A 20,207-nucleotide genomic window follows, 5' to 3' on the forward strand; every position below is an offset into this window, starting at 1 on the left:
ATATTTGTGATAGATTGTGATATAATATTCCTACTTTTGTATTTATGTTTAGTAGAAAGACTACTCTCATCACCAGCTATTTTAAACGATGTCTCAAACAATCGCCAAAGAAACAAGAGTGCAGGATTTTGGTGCAAGCATGTTAATTACGTTTCCACTAGAGGGCAGGGTCGGACTAAATTCTATTAGTTGATTATCGTTCTTATTTTTATTGATATAGATGTTTTACGGAAATGTATAGGTGACAGTGTTGCTTCAGTATTATTGGCCTGCCTACCTATTCTAAAAGTCAATATATTATTTTTCGTATTGGCTATTTATCACCCAATGAATGTAGGTCTAACAATTGTTTCATCATTATGTCACCACAACAGCCATCATTTTCATGCTACTAAAATGCATGTTTTCTCACCTCCTGGCAGTTTGTTTGTTATTCTCCCATGGTTGGATCTGTTATTACTAAAGATGATTTTCTAAAGATGATTTTATTCTGAAGCGCCGTGACCGGACGTGCTTGCGGTCGCTGCAGTTTCTGAACGCTGCTGAGTATCGGTAGTGATTTCGAGGCTCAGTACCGCTGATGACATCCGTGATGGCAGAGGCAAATCACCTCCCAGGGGCTGTTTAATATGCTCCCCGTCCAGAGCATAAGGGCACCATTGGACCAGTCTCAAAATGACCACCGGCTTCAGCTCCGGTTCTTGCCGATTCGCAGATTATTTTGTGATCTGCGGACTCGACACCGAAAGCGGACTGGAGCCCGACGAACTGTCCGGTAAGCGCGCTAGCCACTTGGGTAATGCGGTACTGATGCTGTGGTATATTTAATCAGGTCTCAGTGAACATTATATATGTTAAACATTGTGATTATTTTGCTGTGTCAATGTATTTAATGCTCTGAATCATACAATAGGCCAGTGGTTGAGTGCAGGGTAGACTGCGTGTGTGTGTACACAGGGAGGATAACGCAAGGCCTCGCAGCAGCCTGTCTCCGCTGCTCGTACACTCAAGGGTTATTGGATTGTTATGTACATTTTGTTTATGTTTGTGTGAATGCATTTTACTTCGTCAACACGTTATAACCTGGTATAACGTGTACTCTTATTTTTGTTTGTGGCTCGATGGACTTGTCTTTTACAATAATATGTCAAGCTACGTGTGTACAATGCTATTTACACAGAGATGTTGACATGGTTGGTGATGGCTGTTGAGTTCTCCGCAGGATTAACCTAGGACCGAAAACCCATTCGCCCAGTGCATGAAACCTTGTAGTAGCTTCATAGCAGGATATTTAAAAATGTATCTAAAGAAGATTAAGTTACTAGCTTTTTTGCATATAAGGCCATCATGCCTATTTGCATACAGGAGAGATATGCTCATATAAGATAACATGTCCTATATTTGATCCTATTTAGGACTGGAGGAAAACATGCATGTAGTAATTGGACTGCCTAACTTTTCTGTAGCAGGGATCATGTTCAAAAGTATTAGTTTGCTAGTTTGTTGTGGCAATAAATTGACTATAACATTGGTCTTGCCTCCTCACCCCCCATCCCTTCCCCCTAATGATGACTAACAATTTTTGATTTGATATGATCATTTTTTATTTTTCCATATAAGAAAATACATGTTTTTAACAACAGAGGGTTGGTTGTGGTAGACCTCTCAATTGAAAAATTTAAAAGATTAGAGAGAGGTAAAGATAACATCAAATTTCTGCCTAACAGACCCTGAGTACCAAATGTTTCAACACTACGATTTGTTACCTGTACTTTACTAAGTAACTGATGTGAATGAATCTACTGTTATTCCTCCTTAGAGCACCTGTTGAGGTGAATTTGTCAATGCTTGTGGTTAGACGAGTCACTGATGCGATGACCTTAAAGCAGCTGTATGACTTTTGCTCTCTGGAGTGATGTCACAGCTCACATCAGATTAAAGTATTTCATGTGTAAGCTCATGTTGGAAATGACTAAGCACGGTCCAGGGAAACTCCTTGGCTTCATCAAAGAAAGTTCAGGTATCTCTTTCAATACAAACTTAAAAATCATTGTACTTCCCATTTCTACTTCTTGATTCCTCTTCCTGAAAGGGTTTTACTGAAATAGTGACAAAAATAAACTTAAAGAAGCTGTATTGGTTTGGTTGGCTTAGTTTAGCTGTACTGTATATTTGTAAACCTTTATTTGAATGTTACTATTTTGGATATGTTTTCACATCTTGGCTCTTTCAACAGCACATACGCACATTTATAGTAGCAACAGAGTTTTCTCAGTGCTTTGTAGACATTTTTTTTTTTCTAATCTTATTGGTGCTTGCTGTTTGAAGGTTGGGGTTTGCCCTTATCAGCTGTTTCACATTGGAATTACTGAAAGGAGAGGAAGTGGAAATTCCACTGTTATAGCTCATAGACTGTTGATCATATCAGTGAATGTGGTGAATGTGTGCTGCAGGTACGATGATGATGAATCAGTCCTTGTTTATAGTTAATCAAGGTCATGGTGTAAAATGCATCTACGAATGGCAGCGTCTCAGTTGTGGTTTGGCCTCATTTTTCTTTTTAGTCCTACAGAGTTATTTGTATGGCTTGATACTCAGCAGTGCTTAACAGAATGGAGCTGCAAGTAACAATTGTTTTGCTGGTCAATTAATCTATCTTTTATTCAATCTATTCTTTTTATTAATCAATTGGATTAATCGATTGATGAATCTCACCACACTGAAAGTCCATTAGTTTAAATGTCATGACCAATAGTTTGCCACTCTCTCTGATTCTCATATATATCTTATGTTCCTCATTTTTGAAGCAGTAACCCTGACCCATGTTGAATAAATGAAATAAAATGTTATAATGACCATCGCTTTTTGTCAGTCTACTTTGGGCTACATGGAGAGTATTAGCATTTGTATTACTGGCTCCCTCATAGACCTCACTGGAAAACTGGAGCACTGGGACATAAGTACACTCGCACACTGGCCACGCTCATTCAAATGCTAAATATCCTTTTCAATGTCTCCGGCAGACACCCATAAAGCCTTCCCAGCAAACAAAAATATATTCAATGGGACAACATGAAAGCATAATAAGAGTTTGTGGGGTTTTACATATTCAAAGGTGTGAAGATTGCTATCACTGTACCATACTAACACAGTGATGTATTTATAATGCACTCTTTCTATTGTAGTTGAAAATGTGTATTTATTATACAAATATATGTATATTATGGGAATTTCATATGACGTTAGAACTGTGTAGTAATAAGTTATTAGTCAATTAAATATTTGATGCAAATTAATTGATAGGGACCTTTTAGCACACAGGTTTTATTTTTGGTCTTTTTAGTGTGTACTTTTTACACACTTTTATACAAAAAAAACATTTATTGTTACCTGATTAATTTCTTCATCTTATTATTTTATCTTTCTGATATTGCTTGTAGCCTGTGTAGACACTGTCAGCCTAGTGTGCAATGTAGTTCTTTCCCTGTTTGCATAGAGCACATGTGATTTGTCCGGTCCCTCTTGAAAGGCCACCCTTTACATTCTTTCCCATCAGGACCGAGTAATTAAGCCTGCACATTCTTGTCCCTAAGAAAGTGTATTTTCTCTGCACTCCAATCCCACGCCTCCAAGCAGATGTTCTCAGAGCACAATGTTCAACCTCTAACTTAACATAGGGTTTAGTGACTTCCTGTGCACTCACCTTGGCCTGCCAGAATAATGAATGAGCGATCTACAAGACTAGAAAAGCAGATCATATCCTGAAAAAGTTGACAAATTAGTAATATGTGTTTATGTATTTTTTTCTGAGTGCACTTGTTACAGTGCGTAATAATAATTATAAAAATGTACATTAAATAATACTTGTAAATGTAATGTAAAATTCAGAACTGTTCCTTCATCCTATTTTATTTAACTGTTTACCATTTATGGTCAACATTTCCAACCCAAAAGTTTGATTGGTTCATGTTGCATAGATGTTAATTTGATGTTTTGACTGTAATTAAAGTCAGTACATAATCCAGTCATTAATTCTTTGTAATTATGCTTTTATGTTGCATTTTCATCCTCCCTTCATCCTCCCTTCATAATCTTACTCGTTGCACTTGTTTGGCCAGAAATATTCTTGTAGGTGTTTTTCTATCACTAGAGATTTGTTTTTTCCTACAACAATAACCATTAATCCTATATTTTCCTACTTAGAGCCAAATCATATTTCCGATGACTTCAGCCTGTGAGCGCAGTACACATGAGGAGAGTGGGCTGAGCTGCTGTAGTCTTGAGGGCGAGTGTACGCAGGAAGAGAGTTGAAATATGGGGGTGGTCCTTGGCTTTATGAGACGACCAAAACCAGCTCTGTGATGCTTGTCTATCTCTCAGCTTCCGCTCCATTCTTACTGTCAGCTGAAGCTTAATTTGTTGATGACACTGACAGTTATGAAACTGTCAATACTGTACTGGGGTAGACAATATTTAAACATTTGAATTATCATGTTGAAGGAAAATGGATGATCTTATGTCATTCCTTTAGAAATGTGCTAAAACGTATCTGTAAATGATGGTTGAGGTTCAAAAATCTCAAGAAGCGCACAAAACATGAATACACTATTAAATCAACAGTACAGAAATATAATTTACCTTATTAGAATATTATGCTGTAAAGTTTAGTTACTTTTATTTTTACTCTTCTCTTTTTGCTGCCTTTTTGAAAACATTTTTATTTTAAATCTCCAAAATTGTTTCAAATTGTAAAATTAAGATATGTGAAAATAAAGGTCTAGGGTTAATGAATAGGGATGTCAAGATTTTTTTAAAATTGTGATAATTCAAGTAAATAAATAAATTATCTATCATATCCCTACATTTAATGAATCATAAATATAAGGTCAAGTTATTTAGAGACTGTTGATCTTACCAAGTAATACTGGCTGCATAATACTATTTCTGAGGGCCCTCTTTGTTATCTGTGTTTGCCTTAAGGATTTTCATCTTTCAACAGCATCATCATCAACATGTGACAGGTCTTTTGACTCTCAGGCTTATGACACAAACAAGAATCTTGTCAGCTTCTTGCATCAAGAAAAAGTGAAGTGAAACCCAAACAAAAAGGCTACACACTGCACACCCAGAAATAATTTGTATAATAATAATCCTACACAATAAATATGTTAAAATCATCACATATACATCACATATACATATAATAATCATCACATCATATATATATATATATATATATCTATATATATATATATATATATATATATATATATATATATATATATATATATATATATATATATATATATATATATATATAATATATTTGGTGTCTGACTCACTCCTTCAAAAAGACAGTCTGAGCTTTGTAACCTACTTTCTACAGAGTTGGCAGATTATGAAAGTTACCACAGCAGATTAAGCCTCTAATCCTTAAGGCTGTGGATTCTGTGCCAAGACACTTTGGTGTACCTGTGTCTACTACTTTGCCAGACATGCTGTATCTTTACATGCCAGCTATGGATCTTTGTGGAGAAGACTTTTAATCAATGAACCTTACATAATTACAGTCTCTTACCTGGAAAACCTACTGTGAATGGTTTTCAAGTGTAAAAAGAACTGTTAAGAAACAAATGAAAAATAAACAAAAAACAATCATCTACTTCACTTTGCAATTGATTCTAACACACATATTTTTTAGTGGCCTATTTTTATCACCCTAATTATACACCACAAATATATGAACCTTTGTGTTGCAGTGTTACGTTGGACTTGTGACTGCCCAGGTTGTTTGAAGAAGCTAATATTTTGTGTGATTTCAATTTATAGATGCAATAATAAAAATTAAAAAAAACACTTAAACCAAAAAAAACGCCAAAAACTTTTATTTATTTATTAACAGCTAGTCCTAGGTTTCAGTTGATTATTTTTTTCAGCTTTTGTGTTCTGCATGCACAGCACTGACTGCATGAAGAGGAGAAAACACTACCCTTGTACATAACCCCAGCAGCTGGCTTAATTTAGCGTAGCCACCTGACAGAGACATGCTAATGCCCTGTGTCTGTGTGCAGCCAGCTCTCAGAAGCACAGCTGTGTTTGCACAAACAGAAGTGATGCGCTGTCCACTGAGAACATGGATTTTAATTCTGTTTTTGTTGTTTTATTTGTTGTGTAGCTTTATGCCAGTATATAGAAGCTACTAAATTCAGAGATGGGGCGCGTGGCAAACTAGCAAGGGGAAATGAAGGTAACCCTGGCAACACACACCTCCCTTTAAAACCTGGGCACAGCTTCAACCCTTCACTGCACCTTATAACCTTTGACCTTTGTTTATTCCCTAATCTGACATCTTCACTATGTTTTTCTGAGCAGGTGTGGGGACTTGCCTGTTATTTTTGCACCATATTTCTTATCTTGGTTTTCTCACCCTGCTCTTTTTGACCAGCTCCTTCAGCCGCAAACAATGAGCCAATGTTTGACAATCACCGCTTCTGTTCCTCTCACTCAGCCGGTGCTCCCTTCACGGGCGATGCTTGGTTGATGTTGTCTTTACCCTTAGTATGAATGACTTTTATTATTGCTGGTGTGTGCATCACTTCTGCTTAACTCTGGGTCAAAACTACTGTAAGTTAATTTGTATTGACATTAAAGCTGACAAAAAGCATATAATGTTTTGACCATAATGCACATGACAGCTTAAATGATTCAATACAACCTTTTTCTAAATACAAAACTGCTGACTCGCTTTCCTTCTGAAGTTTTGCCTGGCACCTTAAGCCCACTGCTTTTGATCCAACTATTGTCAAATTAAGTAGTCTGTGGAATAATCATTTGTTCTTTCGTTTCTTTTCTGTTTTTTTTGTTTTTTTTTCCCAGGTGAGAATTTTGAGCAGAGTCCACTGCGACGAACTTTTAAATCCAAAGTTTTAGCACATTATCCAGACAATGTGGAATGGAATCCATTTGACCAGGATGCTGTGGGGATGGTATGAGTATTTATTCAATACAGATAAGACATATGGTTGTGGTCTATTCTCATCAACATATTCTTGTTCTTGCACTTTCCACAGCTCTGTATGCCAAAGGGTTTGTCGTTTAGGACACAGGTGGACACTCGAGAGCCCCAGTTTCACTCATTTATCATCACCAGAGAGGATGGCTCTCGGACCTATGGCTTTGCCCTCACCTTCTTCGAGGAGGTGACCAGCAAGCAGATCTGCAGTGCAATGCAGACTCTTTACCACATGCACAATGCAGAGCAGTATGACATCTTGCACACTCCCACATCTCCCAAACCTCCTAAAGGACTAGAGGAGCCACGGCAGAGGCCCATTCTGCAGGCCGCCCCTGCCATCTCCCGCCTACAGCGCTTCAACTCCTACGACATCAGCCGTGACACTCTGTTCGTCTCTAAATGCATATGTCTAATAACACCAATGGCTTTTGCCCAGGCCTGTAGGAAGGTGCTAGAGCAGCTGTACCAGGCAGTGTCCTCTCCGCAGCCTCCTCCTCTGCCTTTAGAAAGTTACGTCTTCAACATACTCTATGAGGTGCCCCTGCCTCCATCTGGACGCTCGCTGAAGTTTTCGGGGGTGTATGGACCTGTGGTGTGCCAGCGGCCCAGCACTTCTGAGCTGCCACTGTTTGACTTCGCCATTGGGGAGGTGTTTGAGCTGCTGGGAGTGGAGAACATACTTCAGCTCTTCACATGTGCGCTGCTGGAGATGCAAATACTACTTTATTCACAGCGTAAGTACTGACCTGCCCTGCCTGTTTCTATTGTAAGTTAATTTTTTTAACATCAATACACCTTGTACTTTCAAAGCAGTCAAAACCAGCTGAACTAGTGGCAAGCCTTTTTTTATTACATTTACGTTTCTGTACAGAAAAGTGCCCTGTCATGCTTAGCTTTTGCTCTTTTCTTTCTGGTCAAGGACTCATCTTTTTATAGTCTTAAAAAGTGTAGCTTGAGGTTTCACCACAACAGATGTCTTCTCTGTGCTTGTTGGAGCTATTATGCCACATATTACGTAACCTTGAGTGTTTTCTTGAAAGTATGAATACAGAACATGTTGCTTACTTAGTCAGCGCTAGAGGATATGTGAGCTTTTATTTTCACTTTTGCTGCAATGGTCAGACAATTTGTTTTACTGTAGATACCTCATATTTTGCTTTTGAATTTTAGAGTTAATTTTGATTTGACTTACAAAGGAGTTTGGCTACTCTCTGGAAATGTACTGCCATTTTATGCATAAACAAACCACTATTTTGAAACTATTGATTTTTTTTTTTTTTTTTTTTTTTACAAGCAATAAAGGGCCCTTTGAGATCCTTTGAGAAATACTAGGAAATATCAAATGTCATAAATTTTCAACAACATAAGGTTAGGATTACACTAATGAGTCATTTACTTTCAGTTATTGATTGCTGATCTATCAATAGTGGGCCCACAAGGACCACACAGTGCACAGAGAAAGCGAGAAAGATGGAGCGGTTAGAAAATATACAGAGATGTTGGGGTTGGTGACTTGGCATGGTAATTGGATCCATTACAATAGCCCAAAAAGGCAAGTGGTCGACTAAGCACAGGGGGCCGTGGTGCAGCCGTGAGGGGAAAGCTGTCCTGTTGCCATGCGACGCAGAGGCAGGGAGGACAGACGTGGAGCTGGATGATTATTATTGGTTAGAAGTGACATCATGCCTCCCCCCGAGAGGCTCATCACTGCGGAGCATGTGAAGGGTGTTGTGAGAGTTAAAGGCCGGCTGTCTTCCTCTCAGAAGAAGCAGGGGGTTGTTACACAAGGACTTGCATTTAAACACACTCTGAGCAAAATGAAACTTGGCAAAATATCAAAGGCTGAAGTCCACATTTTCTGATTAAATGTAACTTTCTATCCCTGGCTGACATCTCCTCAAAACTGTGAACAATTGCGTTTTGTTAGGTAATATATTCAGCCCATTTCTGCCTGATGGGAGGCTAGAGATGTGTCACTCAATGTATTCAGTGTTGTGGCAAGCTACAATTAAATCCTTGTGATTTTCAGTGACAGGCAGCCATAGAGAAAATTATATAGGAGTGATGGAACCAAAGCAGCCACATTTTACTGCACATACCTTAACGTGAGTCATTGATACATGTTAAACTTAGCTTGTCATATGGGTTTTCCAAACACAGAGTTTCACATTAATAGAATAGACTATGGTGGCCCCCAATAGTCTAAAAAAAAAAAAACATCGACTAGAAATTGGTATAACAAAAACTCACTTTGTTGCTCCTTGTACTGGTATGAACTACAGTGTTCAAAAAGGCTTAAATATGAAATACAGGCAATAAGTGACATTCAAACAAATTGTATGAAAGCAAATATCACCAAAATGTATGGTTAATACTGCAAACTGATACTGCAAGGTTTAAGAAAAGAAGTGTTAGTATTCTGGTCTCTGTCCTGAGAGAGGAGGCCTGTTGAGAGGGGGTTAGAACAGGGGCCTGGGGGAATGAGCGTCTCCCCATGGGACACCACATGACCAAAATAAGGAAAAGTGTTTGCTTTGGCACCATGACAAGTGAGACCCAACTGTTCCTCATTATACCCAAGGTGTCAGCAGATAAATCAGGAATGCAGATGTGGACGGATGGAGACATGCTTTCCTTGTATACGATTCATGACAAAGGAATTTGACAAGCACATGAGCGAGGTGCTTTGTGAAGACGTGTCAAGATAATTCAAAGGTCATATAGCCTTCCTGTGAGAGCACTCCAATCGATCCTATGTTTTTAGGTCAATTCTGGTGATCAAAACATTGTATTGCTTTAACTGTAAGGAATTATCCACAATGTATTACAATGTTAAGTAAAGGCCACTGTAACAATGTAATTTTTACATGTTGAATTGTTTTGTTGTAGATGTTGCCTTGTTTTTTTAATTTTCGGTCTATACCTCCATGCCTTAAATGGATGCGTTCCTGTATTTTAAACAGATTACCAGAGACTGATGACGGTGGCAGAAAGCATCACAGCCTTAATGTTCCCCTTCCAGTGGCAGCACGTTTATGTTCCCATTTTGCCTGCCTCGCTTCTCCACTTTTTGGATGCACCTGTGCCGTATCTGATGGGGCTGCACTCCAACGGACAGGACGACCGCACTAAACTAGAGCTGCCTCAAGAGGTACAGCTAAAGTTGTTTTTGACCTCCCTAAAATTTGTTGTAGGAAAAGGTTATTCCTAAATGGACAAAAGGCACCCAACATTGTTATACTGTTAATACTAGAGTAGATTGTAGATGTAACATTTCCAACTGTCTTCTTAGCCTAAAGGCAATGTTTTTTGTGTGGGTATGAATAGTTAAAATAAAAATCTCTGTCCTCTACAGGCTAATTTATGTTTTGTCGACATTGACAACCACTTCATTGAACTACCAGAGGAGCTACCTCAGTTTCCCAACAAACTGGAGTTTATCCAAGAGATCTCTGAGATCCTTATGTCATTTGGCATTTCTCCAGAAGGACGTCCACACTCCAGCGACAGCCAGCCCAAATACAGAGGCCTGCGCTCAGTGGATGTGGTTTCAGACAAGCGCAATGGCAACTTGGCATCACCACTCAACTCCTACCTGCTGAGAGAGAATGAAACTATCGCCAGGCTTCAGGCGTTGGTGAAGAGAACAGGAGTCAGCCTGGAGAAGGTACGAAGTGTGATGCGAAATGCACACTGGGATTTTTGTTTATCAGCCACTATAGGGATGCTTCTACTGATGAAAAATATTTGGAACTTAAAATAGACACTGTACACTTTAAACATTTGGTTCATCTGTTTGCAATTAATTAATTAATTAAAGCAAATATCATATATATATACTATGTTTATAAATCTTTTTTTTTTTTTTTTTTTTTTTAAATCAATGAAGGCATAAATAATTTTGTAGTAACACTTTAAATCCACTAGAGGGAGGTACTCTATTGCCATAACAAGCAATTGTAATGTTTTATTTATGGAAGTTGCGGTTTGCTAATTTGCCATCTATTTTGATTTTTTACTATTGATTTATAGTGTTTATTCCTCATTTATTCTCAGTGCCATGATAAAATAGTTACATGTACTATTATTTTCATGTTTTATCTGAACCAGTTTTGTAAATTAATTTTCCCCTGGTTATTATGAGCCTGTCATCCTTTTGTGTTCTGATCTCATTTTAAAAACATGTTACTGTAGAGGTCTTATCTGTCTTTTAACCCCATAGTGTTGGCATCTGTACGATTGACCTACTGACTTTCTAAAGATAGATGTAGCCTTTCAGGCTGTGGCGAGTCATAAATCACAGCTGATATCCTTGACTTCTGTTCCCATGCCCTTGTATTCTCAGGCAGCCAGTCAAAGAATAATTGGTATAAATTGGGATACAATCAAAACACACTTTATACTTTAATTCTACTGTACCCTTTAATTTGGCCTTTTTTTTACCATCAGCTGGAGGTTCGGGAGGATGCCAGTGGGATCAGAGATGCTCGGGCTCATTGTGATGAGGAGGAACTGAAGATGCATCAGCTCAACATCCATGTTCGGGAAGTCTTCGCCAACCGTTTCACTCAGATGTTTGCAGACTACGAGGTGTTTGTCATCCAGCCAAGCCAAGACAAGGAGTCCTGGTTCACCAACCGGGATCAAATGCAGAACTTTGACAAGGTATTCAAGAAAAGTTAATAAGGACTATAAACTGAAAAAAAGACGTAAAAGCTTTGTAAATTGAAAAATATATATTAAGCCATGTATAAATACTAATTTTTGGGTTGCACCATAGTTTAATGTAGCAATTAAAGATAAAAGAACAGTTTTGATGTGCCCTTTTAAGCTAACACAAGCTTTTTTGTCTCCAGGCCTCCTTCCTCTCAGACCAACCAGAGCCGTACCTGCCCTTCTTGTCCCGATTCCTTGAGACTCAGATGTTTGCGTCGTTCATTGACAGTAAAATCCTCTGTCATGATGATGAGGAGAAAGAACACACACTGAGGGTGTTTGACTCGCGGGTTGATAAAATACGCATGTTAAACGTTCGCACGCCCACTCTACGCACTTCCATGTACCAGAAATGCACCAACATCGAAGAAGCAGGTAATTCATCTTCCTTTTATTGTAGGTCAAAGATTTGTTGTAAAAATGTTGCACTTTATTTTCATTTATTGTTTACATGATGAATAAATGACTAGGTGCAATATTTAACAGTTAATGGGTCTATCGATTCATGTGTTATTTGCAGACAATCTACTAAAAAAGAGATTTGAAAAAGCTGATTTTTTTTGCTCCTGGACCTCATGTAATTGGGCCTGAAAATGACACAACTCACATTCGTAATATTTCCTTCTGCCGTATATCCCTTGGTGGTGGTTACTCCAAATGTGTGCAGTGCATTAGGATTTCAGTATTAGTTATTTGTTCTAAATATAGCAAGGGCTCAATTTCTGTGTTCATATATTGTTATATCAATAAATCATAAAAAATAATACATCAAAACTCTAATATGTATCTAATGAAGTTCAAAATTCCCTCCCACTTTGGGGCTTGCTGTTCTGAAAGTAAATTTACCTTTTTAATTATTCCCAGTGACTTAAAAAAAAAAAAAAAAAAAAAAAAGCACAACTGAATATTACTGTTTTTCGAAAGGTCTATGAAAAAAATGAAAATTTACATGAGTGGTCACTGTTGAGCTCCATACTATGGCCATTATTTTGAATCCTCTTTGTATTGCACACAGATAATCTCCCTTAAAAACTTTAGTAATGCAATGTCTTTATCCTGCTGCTGACTCTATACACTCTTTACTGGTTGTTGAAGATCTTTACACTCTTTTTATTTTTTTTTATTTGTTACTTTGAGTGTTTTTGTCTTTACTTGGACTTTTGAATGCTTCCATTTAGACAGGAGATTGTGTGTATGTGTGGGTGAGTTGTTATTCTCTGCACTCAGATAAAAAACTCTGAGAAAATGTTTTTCTTGTTAAGAAATGAATGAGGATTAGACAGCAATTATTTGTCACTCTTGTCTGCTCTGTGGGTGTTTGAGAGGGGTTTTGCTTGGAGCCTTTCTCTGTAACCACTAAGAGCCCATCTAAAAGTACAGCATTTTAGATGACATTGCCTGATTGATAAAGCCATGTCCGTGTTATTTGTAAATCTTCAGTTAATTTAGTGTAGATTGTTAAATGTCTGTCTGTGTCCACTTAAGAAAAAGCCATTGAAATGAGAGTCCACAAGATTGATCACACTGCCCTGCACCCACATTTGCTCGACATGAAGATTGGACAGGGCCGCTATGAGCAGGGCTTCTTCCCTCGACTCCAGTCCGATGTACTCTCTTCTGGGCCCACTACCAACAAGTATGCGAACTATATAATAACTACAGCATAAGAAATTGTATTTTATGGTATTGGAAATGCGATTTAATGCTGTTATATTGATTGTGAATGTTTATTGACCTGTGCAGGTGGACCAAGAGGAGTGCTCCTGCCCAATGGAGGAGAAGAGATCGGCAGAAGCAGCATGCAGAGCACCTTTATTTAGATAATGACCAGAGAGAGGTAACTCAATCAGCTCTGAACTGGGATGAGCATGATTTCCATTTGGCTTTCTTTCCATCTTTCTTTTTCCTTTTATGTTTTGGGTAACATTTTATAATAACTACACTTTTTAATAGCCTCAATAAAGCGTGAACAAGGACTTAATTCTTAATGGAAATGTGATCCAGGCTTAGTAAGTACTTAAACAATAACCTAGCTATGAACCCTATCCCTTAAGTTTTTACTAAGCCTGAATCTTTTATTAAGGCATGAATAAAATTGTATTCATTTTGAACAAATACTTCATTAAGCTAATTAAGGTGTAGGTATTATAATTGTTTTTATTTGCATTAAACTTTTTTATTTATCTGCTTTTGTAGGTTAACACGTCTGTCACTTCTTGTTTGTCTTTTCTTTTGCTTCTTTCGCACTGGCACACGCTCGCTCTCAGCATGTAGAGTGTTTGTTTCCGGAGCTGCAGCTCTTGCTGTTTCTCGACTACTACTGGCTCTCTCAATCCTTCAGGCCCTGTTTAAAGTCGGTCTCTGTGGATGTGGTATGTGTCTGTAGTGTTTGGGCCATAGCTTTCCCACTGGGGCAAAAAGAACAGCCAATATAGTAGACTTTTTATGAGCTTCTTTGTTTTGTGAGAGGCTTAAGTGTCTTTATTTTCAATGTTCTTTTTAAAATATGTGTTTTGTTTTCAAGAAATGGAACTGTTGAGTTTCTGTCATTCTTATAATGATTTTTATTTTCCAGAAATATATTCAAGAAGCTAGAAATCTGGGCACTACCATCAGACAACCCAAACTGTCCAACTTGTCACCTTCTGTCATTGCTCAGACTAACTGGAAATTTGTTGAAGGGCTACTAAAGGAGTGCAGGAACAAGGTTTGTGCATTTTACATTGCTTTTTCCTGTTATGACAATTGTTTTGTTATAAACTTGTATTGAATCATTTTGTATCGTCCCACAGACTAAACGTATGTTAGTTGAGAAGATGGGACGGGAAGCGGTGGAGTTGGGTCACGGAGAGGTCAGCATTACAGGGGTGGAGGAGAACACCTTGATTGCCAGTCTTTGCGATTTATTGGAGAGAATCTGGAGCCATGGACTGCAGGTTAAACAGGTCAGTTGAACCACACCTTTAATATTGTTCACTGCTTTAAAATACCTTGTAGAATTGGGTGGCAACATTTCTATTTTAATTTTAGGGCAAGTCTGCTTTGTGGTCCCACCTGCTGCACTACCAGGAGAGCAAAGAGAAGAGCGCTACTCCAGGAGGTTTGGGGCCCTCAGGTTTTATCCACGACACAGAGAGGCGTAAATCTGACGGAGGAGTGTCAGCCATGCCCCCCCTTAAAATCTCTCTCATTCAGGACATGAGGTGAGTCCTGAAGTCTAAAAAAGACATTTAAATGATGCCGTCTGGGTTATCTCTGTGAGATTGCCCCCTTGTGGAAACTAAAGATAAAAAATAAATCAAAAATATAGTTGTTGATAAAATATATTCACATCAGTAAACTTGTTTTCCTGTACTTTAACACAGAAATGGGAGAATGGGGTGTGTAGGAAGAAAGAGGGGTGATGTCGTGTAACAGTGCATTATTTCCAGCCCAATTACTCGACCCCTGTCTCAATGCAAAGAGAGGTGGGGTCAGCAAGTTCAAACCCACTACTGTATTCTGATTGGCTGTCCCACCATTATCTGATGCTGTTTGTGAAATACATCTTCAGTATTTGTGAATAATACTAATATATTTTAGCTTTAACCATTACCTTTTGGGCACAGTTAGATCATCTGCCTCATATAATGTTATAAAATATATGTTAGTTTATATTTTGCTTTGTAATAGTAAGATGGGGTGGGGTTTTCCTCTGTTACCATGGAGACAGCAAGCAGAGCAAAGTAGGTTACCTAATGTGAAGGTGGAGGGGGGTTGAGGGGTAACGTGAAGAAATGTTCATGGAGCAGACAAAGCTCGTGACACTGGTGGAGTGGAAGGAGATGTGTCTGGACAGGCCAAGCATGATAGTGGCTTACAGCAATGACATTGGACTGACTCTAGAAATGCCACTACACCACAGAAATAAGCATGTTTGGTCAGACTAGTTTGTAAACTACACAAACATGCACAGGAACTGAGTAAAAATAATGAGAAAATAAATAGCATACAATACACTGGCATAGCAATTTACAACATTTAATATTTTCGACACTTGGTAAAAACCCAATGAATAAAAACTATTTGGACAAAAATTTTACTTGTTCTCTTTCCCTTTTAGGCACATTCAGAACATCAGTGAAATCAAGACGGATGTGGGAAAAGCCCGGGCCTGGGTTCGCCTCTCAATGGAGAAAAAGTTACTTTCCAGACACCTAAAACAACTGCTTTCAGATCATGAGCTCACTAAGTATGCACAATATTTGTTTACTCATTTTTTACCTCTACATTTTCCTCTGTTATGAAACGCATCACACACCATCTGTATCACTGAAATTGCAAAACATCTTGATGCATTTTACCTCTAAATAAATAATTGATCATCTTTTTCATAATTAATTCATCTGTGGAAGTAGGTCAGTGGTCTGCTGTCTGGCTCTGTGACCTAACATCTTTTTCCCTTTTACCATCACAGTGCTATATTAAATATATTAAATAAAACTGTATTTGATAATAAACTATTTTTGTTTTTTTGATGTGCAGAAAATTATACAAACGTTATGCCTTCCTGCGTTGTGACGATGAGAAAGAGCAGTTTCTTTATCACCTTCTCTCCTTCAATGCAGTGGACTACTTCTGTTTCACCAATGTCTTTACTACAATCAGTAAGGGTCACCATAAAGTCAAAACAATTAAGTGTTATACAGTTGGATTTTTGGGTGATTTACCTGCCGTGTCTTACCTCACAGTGATCCCATACCATGTTGTCGTCATCTCCAGTAAGAAGTTAAGTGGGTCCATGTTCACAGCTAACCCCTGGGTGTGTGTCTCTGGGGAACTGGCTGAGACTGGTGTTTTGCAGGTCCCTAGGAATACTTTGGAAATAACTTTTGAGGTTAGCCGTGGTGACAATGTTTGCTCATCAGTGCTTACATTACACCTAACCAATTTTAAGATGTGTAATATTTTATGCTGGTTAAATTTAATTGTCAGTTATTTTTGTTTTTAGTGTCAGAATCTGGGAAAACTGACCACAGTGCAAATGGGTCACGATAACTCAGGGCTCTACGCTAAATGGCTTGTGGAGTGTGTTTTGGTCCGCAATGAAATCACAGGACATACATACAAGTAAGTATATTTTGTACAGTAGTAGTAAAGCACTGTTTACTGTAACACTTGCTGACCTAAAACATGTTGTTTTGGCAGATTTCCTTGCGGTCGGTGGTTGGGCAAAGGCGTGGATGATGGGAGTCTAGAAAGGATTCTTGTTGGAGAGCTTATGACCCCAAGCACTGAAAACGATGAAAGATTGTGCCGCACTCCTCCAATGCAACAGTCGCCTGGCATGATGAGAAGGTTTGTCACCATCTCGCCAAACAGTAAACCAAGTGAGTCACCTATTTTTCATAACTTACTTAGCTGAATTATTAGATTTTCACTTATGCCAAAAATAATTCTGCATATTTCAATCTATTCACCTGTTTTATTTGCATCAAGTTGCATTCAAGTCATGTTGATAATGGACATGGGCACAAGTCACTACATGCATTATCTAATCTTTTTGTCTTTGTTCTTATCCAGAGCTAAATACAGGGCAGATCCAGGAGGGAGTTGGAGAAGCCATCAATGGGATTGTGAAGCATTTCCACAAGCCGGAAAAGGAGGTGAGAGACTGGCGTCTAGACAGGCTCCAACGTGTAGCTCCATTATTCATCACCTGCATAAATTCTTTGTGTGGTCTTGGTGGTCCTTTTATTGAAGAAGCATATAAATAATTTCCTAATGATTTAAACTTATATCTTATGGCATGATTGTTTTTATATTATTAACATATTTTTGAAATAAAATAATAGTTTTAATAAACACTTATATTCTCATCTCTCAATAGAGGGGCAGTTTAACTCTTCTACTGTGTGGAGAATATGGCCTTGTCTGGGCTCTGGAGCAAGTTTTCCAGCATGGATTCAAATCACCTCGTCTATTTAAAAATGTCTTTATCTGGGACTTTTTAGGTAAATATGTCCTGTTTTGTAGTATTGTGCTCTAAAATTGTATGTATCTCTGAATTAAATGTATGCCTATTTCTTTACCGACAGAAAAATCCCAAGTTTATTTTGAAAGTGCTGAACAGAGAGAGGTGAATCCAGATGAAAACTGGCAGAGCAGAGTGCGCCACTTTTGTCGTTTTATGCGTGCCATCAACAGCACTCCTAGAAATATTGGCAAAGATGGGAAGTTTCAAATGCTGGTCTGCCTTGGAGCCAGGTAGGCTTTTTTTCCATTCTGATTAATGATTACGATGTATGTGATATATGCTGTTTTTAGACAATGATGTAAAGTTGAAAAACATATTTCTAACTAGGTCTTACTATGGGTTGATGCTCAAGTGGCATTGTGAATAAAACATGCCATTCTGAATCTGATCTACATAGTCATCTGGAGGAAAGCCACAAAATTTGATATCCCCTGTGAGGATTCCCAAAGAATCTGATATTTTAATGGTTTCCTCCAGTGAAAGGACACAGCATCAGAGCATTGACGGAATATGGACTGGTCTTTTGATGAAACTCAGGGAGATATCAATTACACGCCATCAATTACTGTGTAGACATTAAAGTTAAATTTTAAATCTATATTTTCAAATAATTACATCCAGTGACCCAATCACACTGCACATCCCCACAGACATAGAGGTGATGTTGCTTGCCGTAAGACAGGGGAAGTTGTGATTGAAACCCCCTCCAGTGCATTAGTGATGGGCCATTCTTACCAATAGCCAGAGATGGTTCTGTTACTATTGATACAAATACAACTTTACATCGTCTTTTCTTTTTATTATCAAATGACGAGCACATCTCAGGAATAAAAAACTGTCCAAATAAATTAAAGATATACTTCTTTCTTTAGGGATCACTTGCTGCATCACTGGATAGCGTTGCTGGCAGACTGTCCGATCACCACTCAGATGTACGAGGATACTGCACTGATCAAAGACCGGACATTGGTGAACTCTCTGATCAGGGTGCTTCAGACTCTGCAGGAGTTTAATATTACCCTGGAGGCATCACTCGTCAAAGGTGTGGGTATCTAAACCAAACCAACTCCCCAACAGTCGCATCAGGAACATACAACTTGATACAAGGCATATATGAAACTTTTTATGCAGGATCAGACTTGAACAAAGGACATTTCTGGCTTATATTAAAGCTACTGTTACATTTGCCATATAATAAGTGCAATGAGCCTTTCAACATATGTTGATATTTTTATCCTGAATGATGTTGCCATTAGATGTTATAATATGTTTTCTATTATGACCATTTTCACATTACTGACAATGACCTTGTGCTATAATGTTGAAAGCTAAATATTTTCTTTGTTATTGTGAACTGCTGATAATGGTTCTATTTAAGGGAAAGTGAGAATCAAATGGTTTATATTTTTCAGATAAAACAGTATTATTTTGTTAAATCTGTCAAGTTGCTTGCTCTGTTGTAAACTCAGATTCCAATGTCATATTGCAGAGCATAAAGCAAGTGATGTAGTATGCTTTATAAGTATGTGTATGACGGGGCTTTGTGGTAAAATAGCATTCACCTACCTTTATAGGAATGACATTTATTTTACGGTTTGGGAAAATGCCAATATTTTATTATTTGCTGTGAATGAAGATCATGCATGAGTATGACATAGCAGACTTTTCTCCAACAGCAGACATTGTGTTTGGTTAAAAGGAAGCGAGGATCCCAATTAACTGGTCTGTCACCCCACCCAGGTTTTTATGGATCATATTGATAACCTTATTGTAAATATCTTTGGACATCTTTTGCCCTTATCACACAATGTTCCCTTACACTACATGTAAGCCTACCCAGCTCATACCTGGAAGAAAATGACATGCTTTTTGTGACCATGTTTTTCCTCACTGGTCTCATCATCATAGTTTCTTGCTATGCAAAATCTGTAAAACAAAATCAAAGTTATCACTATAACACCACAAAGAGTTACTACTGGGCCCTTTCTCTTATAATGGACTGTACAGAACAAGAAATAATGGTATGTGAAGGACTTCTTTCTGTGCCAACAATGTCTGAAATGACTGTGTTGTGCCCATCTGTGTACAGTCCATGAGCATCTTGGAAGATTTATATTTTTGTTTTCAAAAACTGTTGTACATTTATTGACATGTGTAATGTAGTGTTTACTAAGTGTACAGTGTAAAAATGTACTAAAATAAAGCATCTGAAATGCTAAAGGGACTACTTCTCTTTCATAATTGCAAGTACGAGACTGTATTTGCCCATGACCCATGCATGTTTAATATTTTCAGCTGCTAAAAATGTAAACAAACTCGTTCGCGCCATGTCACGTAGCTGTTTTTCTTTGTAGGCTTGGCGCAAATGAATTATGGGACATTGAGTTCAGAAAAGACCGATAGGTTGTACTTGCGGAAGGCCCGATCTCTCTGTCTGACTGCAATTCCCGGCATGCCACA

General features: G+C 38.1%; 1 protein-coding gene across 2 annotated transcripts; it reads left to right on the forward strand.

The window, feature by feature from the left end:
- The first annotated feature begins 543 nt into the window (after positions 1-543).
- On the forward strand, positions 544-19,967 carry dennd5a (DENN/MADD domain containing 5A). 2 transcript variants are annotated; one of them, XM_055154424.1, is made up of 23 exons: positions 544-775; positions 6,176-6,247; positions 6,877-6,986; positions 7,071-7,749; positions 9,979-10,166; positions 10,371-10,682; positions 11,465-11,680; positions 11,872-12,106; positions 13,217-13,367; positions 13,475-13,568; positions 13,999-14,103; positions 14,307-14,438; positions 14,524-14,676; positions 14,762-14,934; positions 15,834-15,962; positions 16,256-16,377; positions 16,462-16,607; positions 16,722-16,840; positions 16,919-17,100; positions 17,294-17,376; positions 17,601-17,724; positions 17,809-17,977; positions 18,620-19,967. In XM_055154424.1, the coding sequence occupies exons 1-23, from the start codon at positions 676-678 to the stop codon at positions 18,801-18,803; spliced, it is 3,978 nt and encodes a 1,325-aa protein (XP_055010399.1). In that variant the 5' UTR covers positions 544-675; the 3' UTR covers positions 18,804-19,967. The 2 variants fall into 2 exon arrangements, with proteins under 2 accessions (XP_055010399.1, XP_055010398.1); XM_055154423.1 differs by lacking the exon at positions 13,999-14,103 and having other exon boundaries at positions 545-775.
- Positions 19,968-20,207: the final 240 nt, after the last annotated feature.

The sequence above is a fragment of the Boleophthalmus pectinirostris genome, unplaced genomic scaffold (genome assembly GCF_026225935.1).
Source record: "Boleophthalmus pectinirostris isolate CB_2022bp ecotype Guang Dong unplaced genomic scaffold, ASM2622593v1 HiC_scaffold_19, whole genome shotgun sequence".
Taxonomy (NCBI): Eukaryota; Metazoa; Chordata; class Actinopteri; order Gobiiformes; family Gobiidae; genus Boleophthalmus; species Boleophthalmus pectinirostris.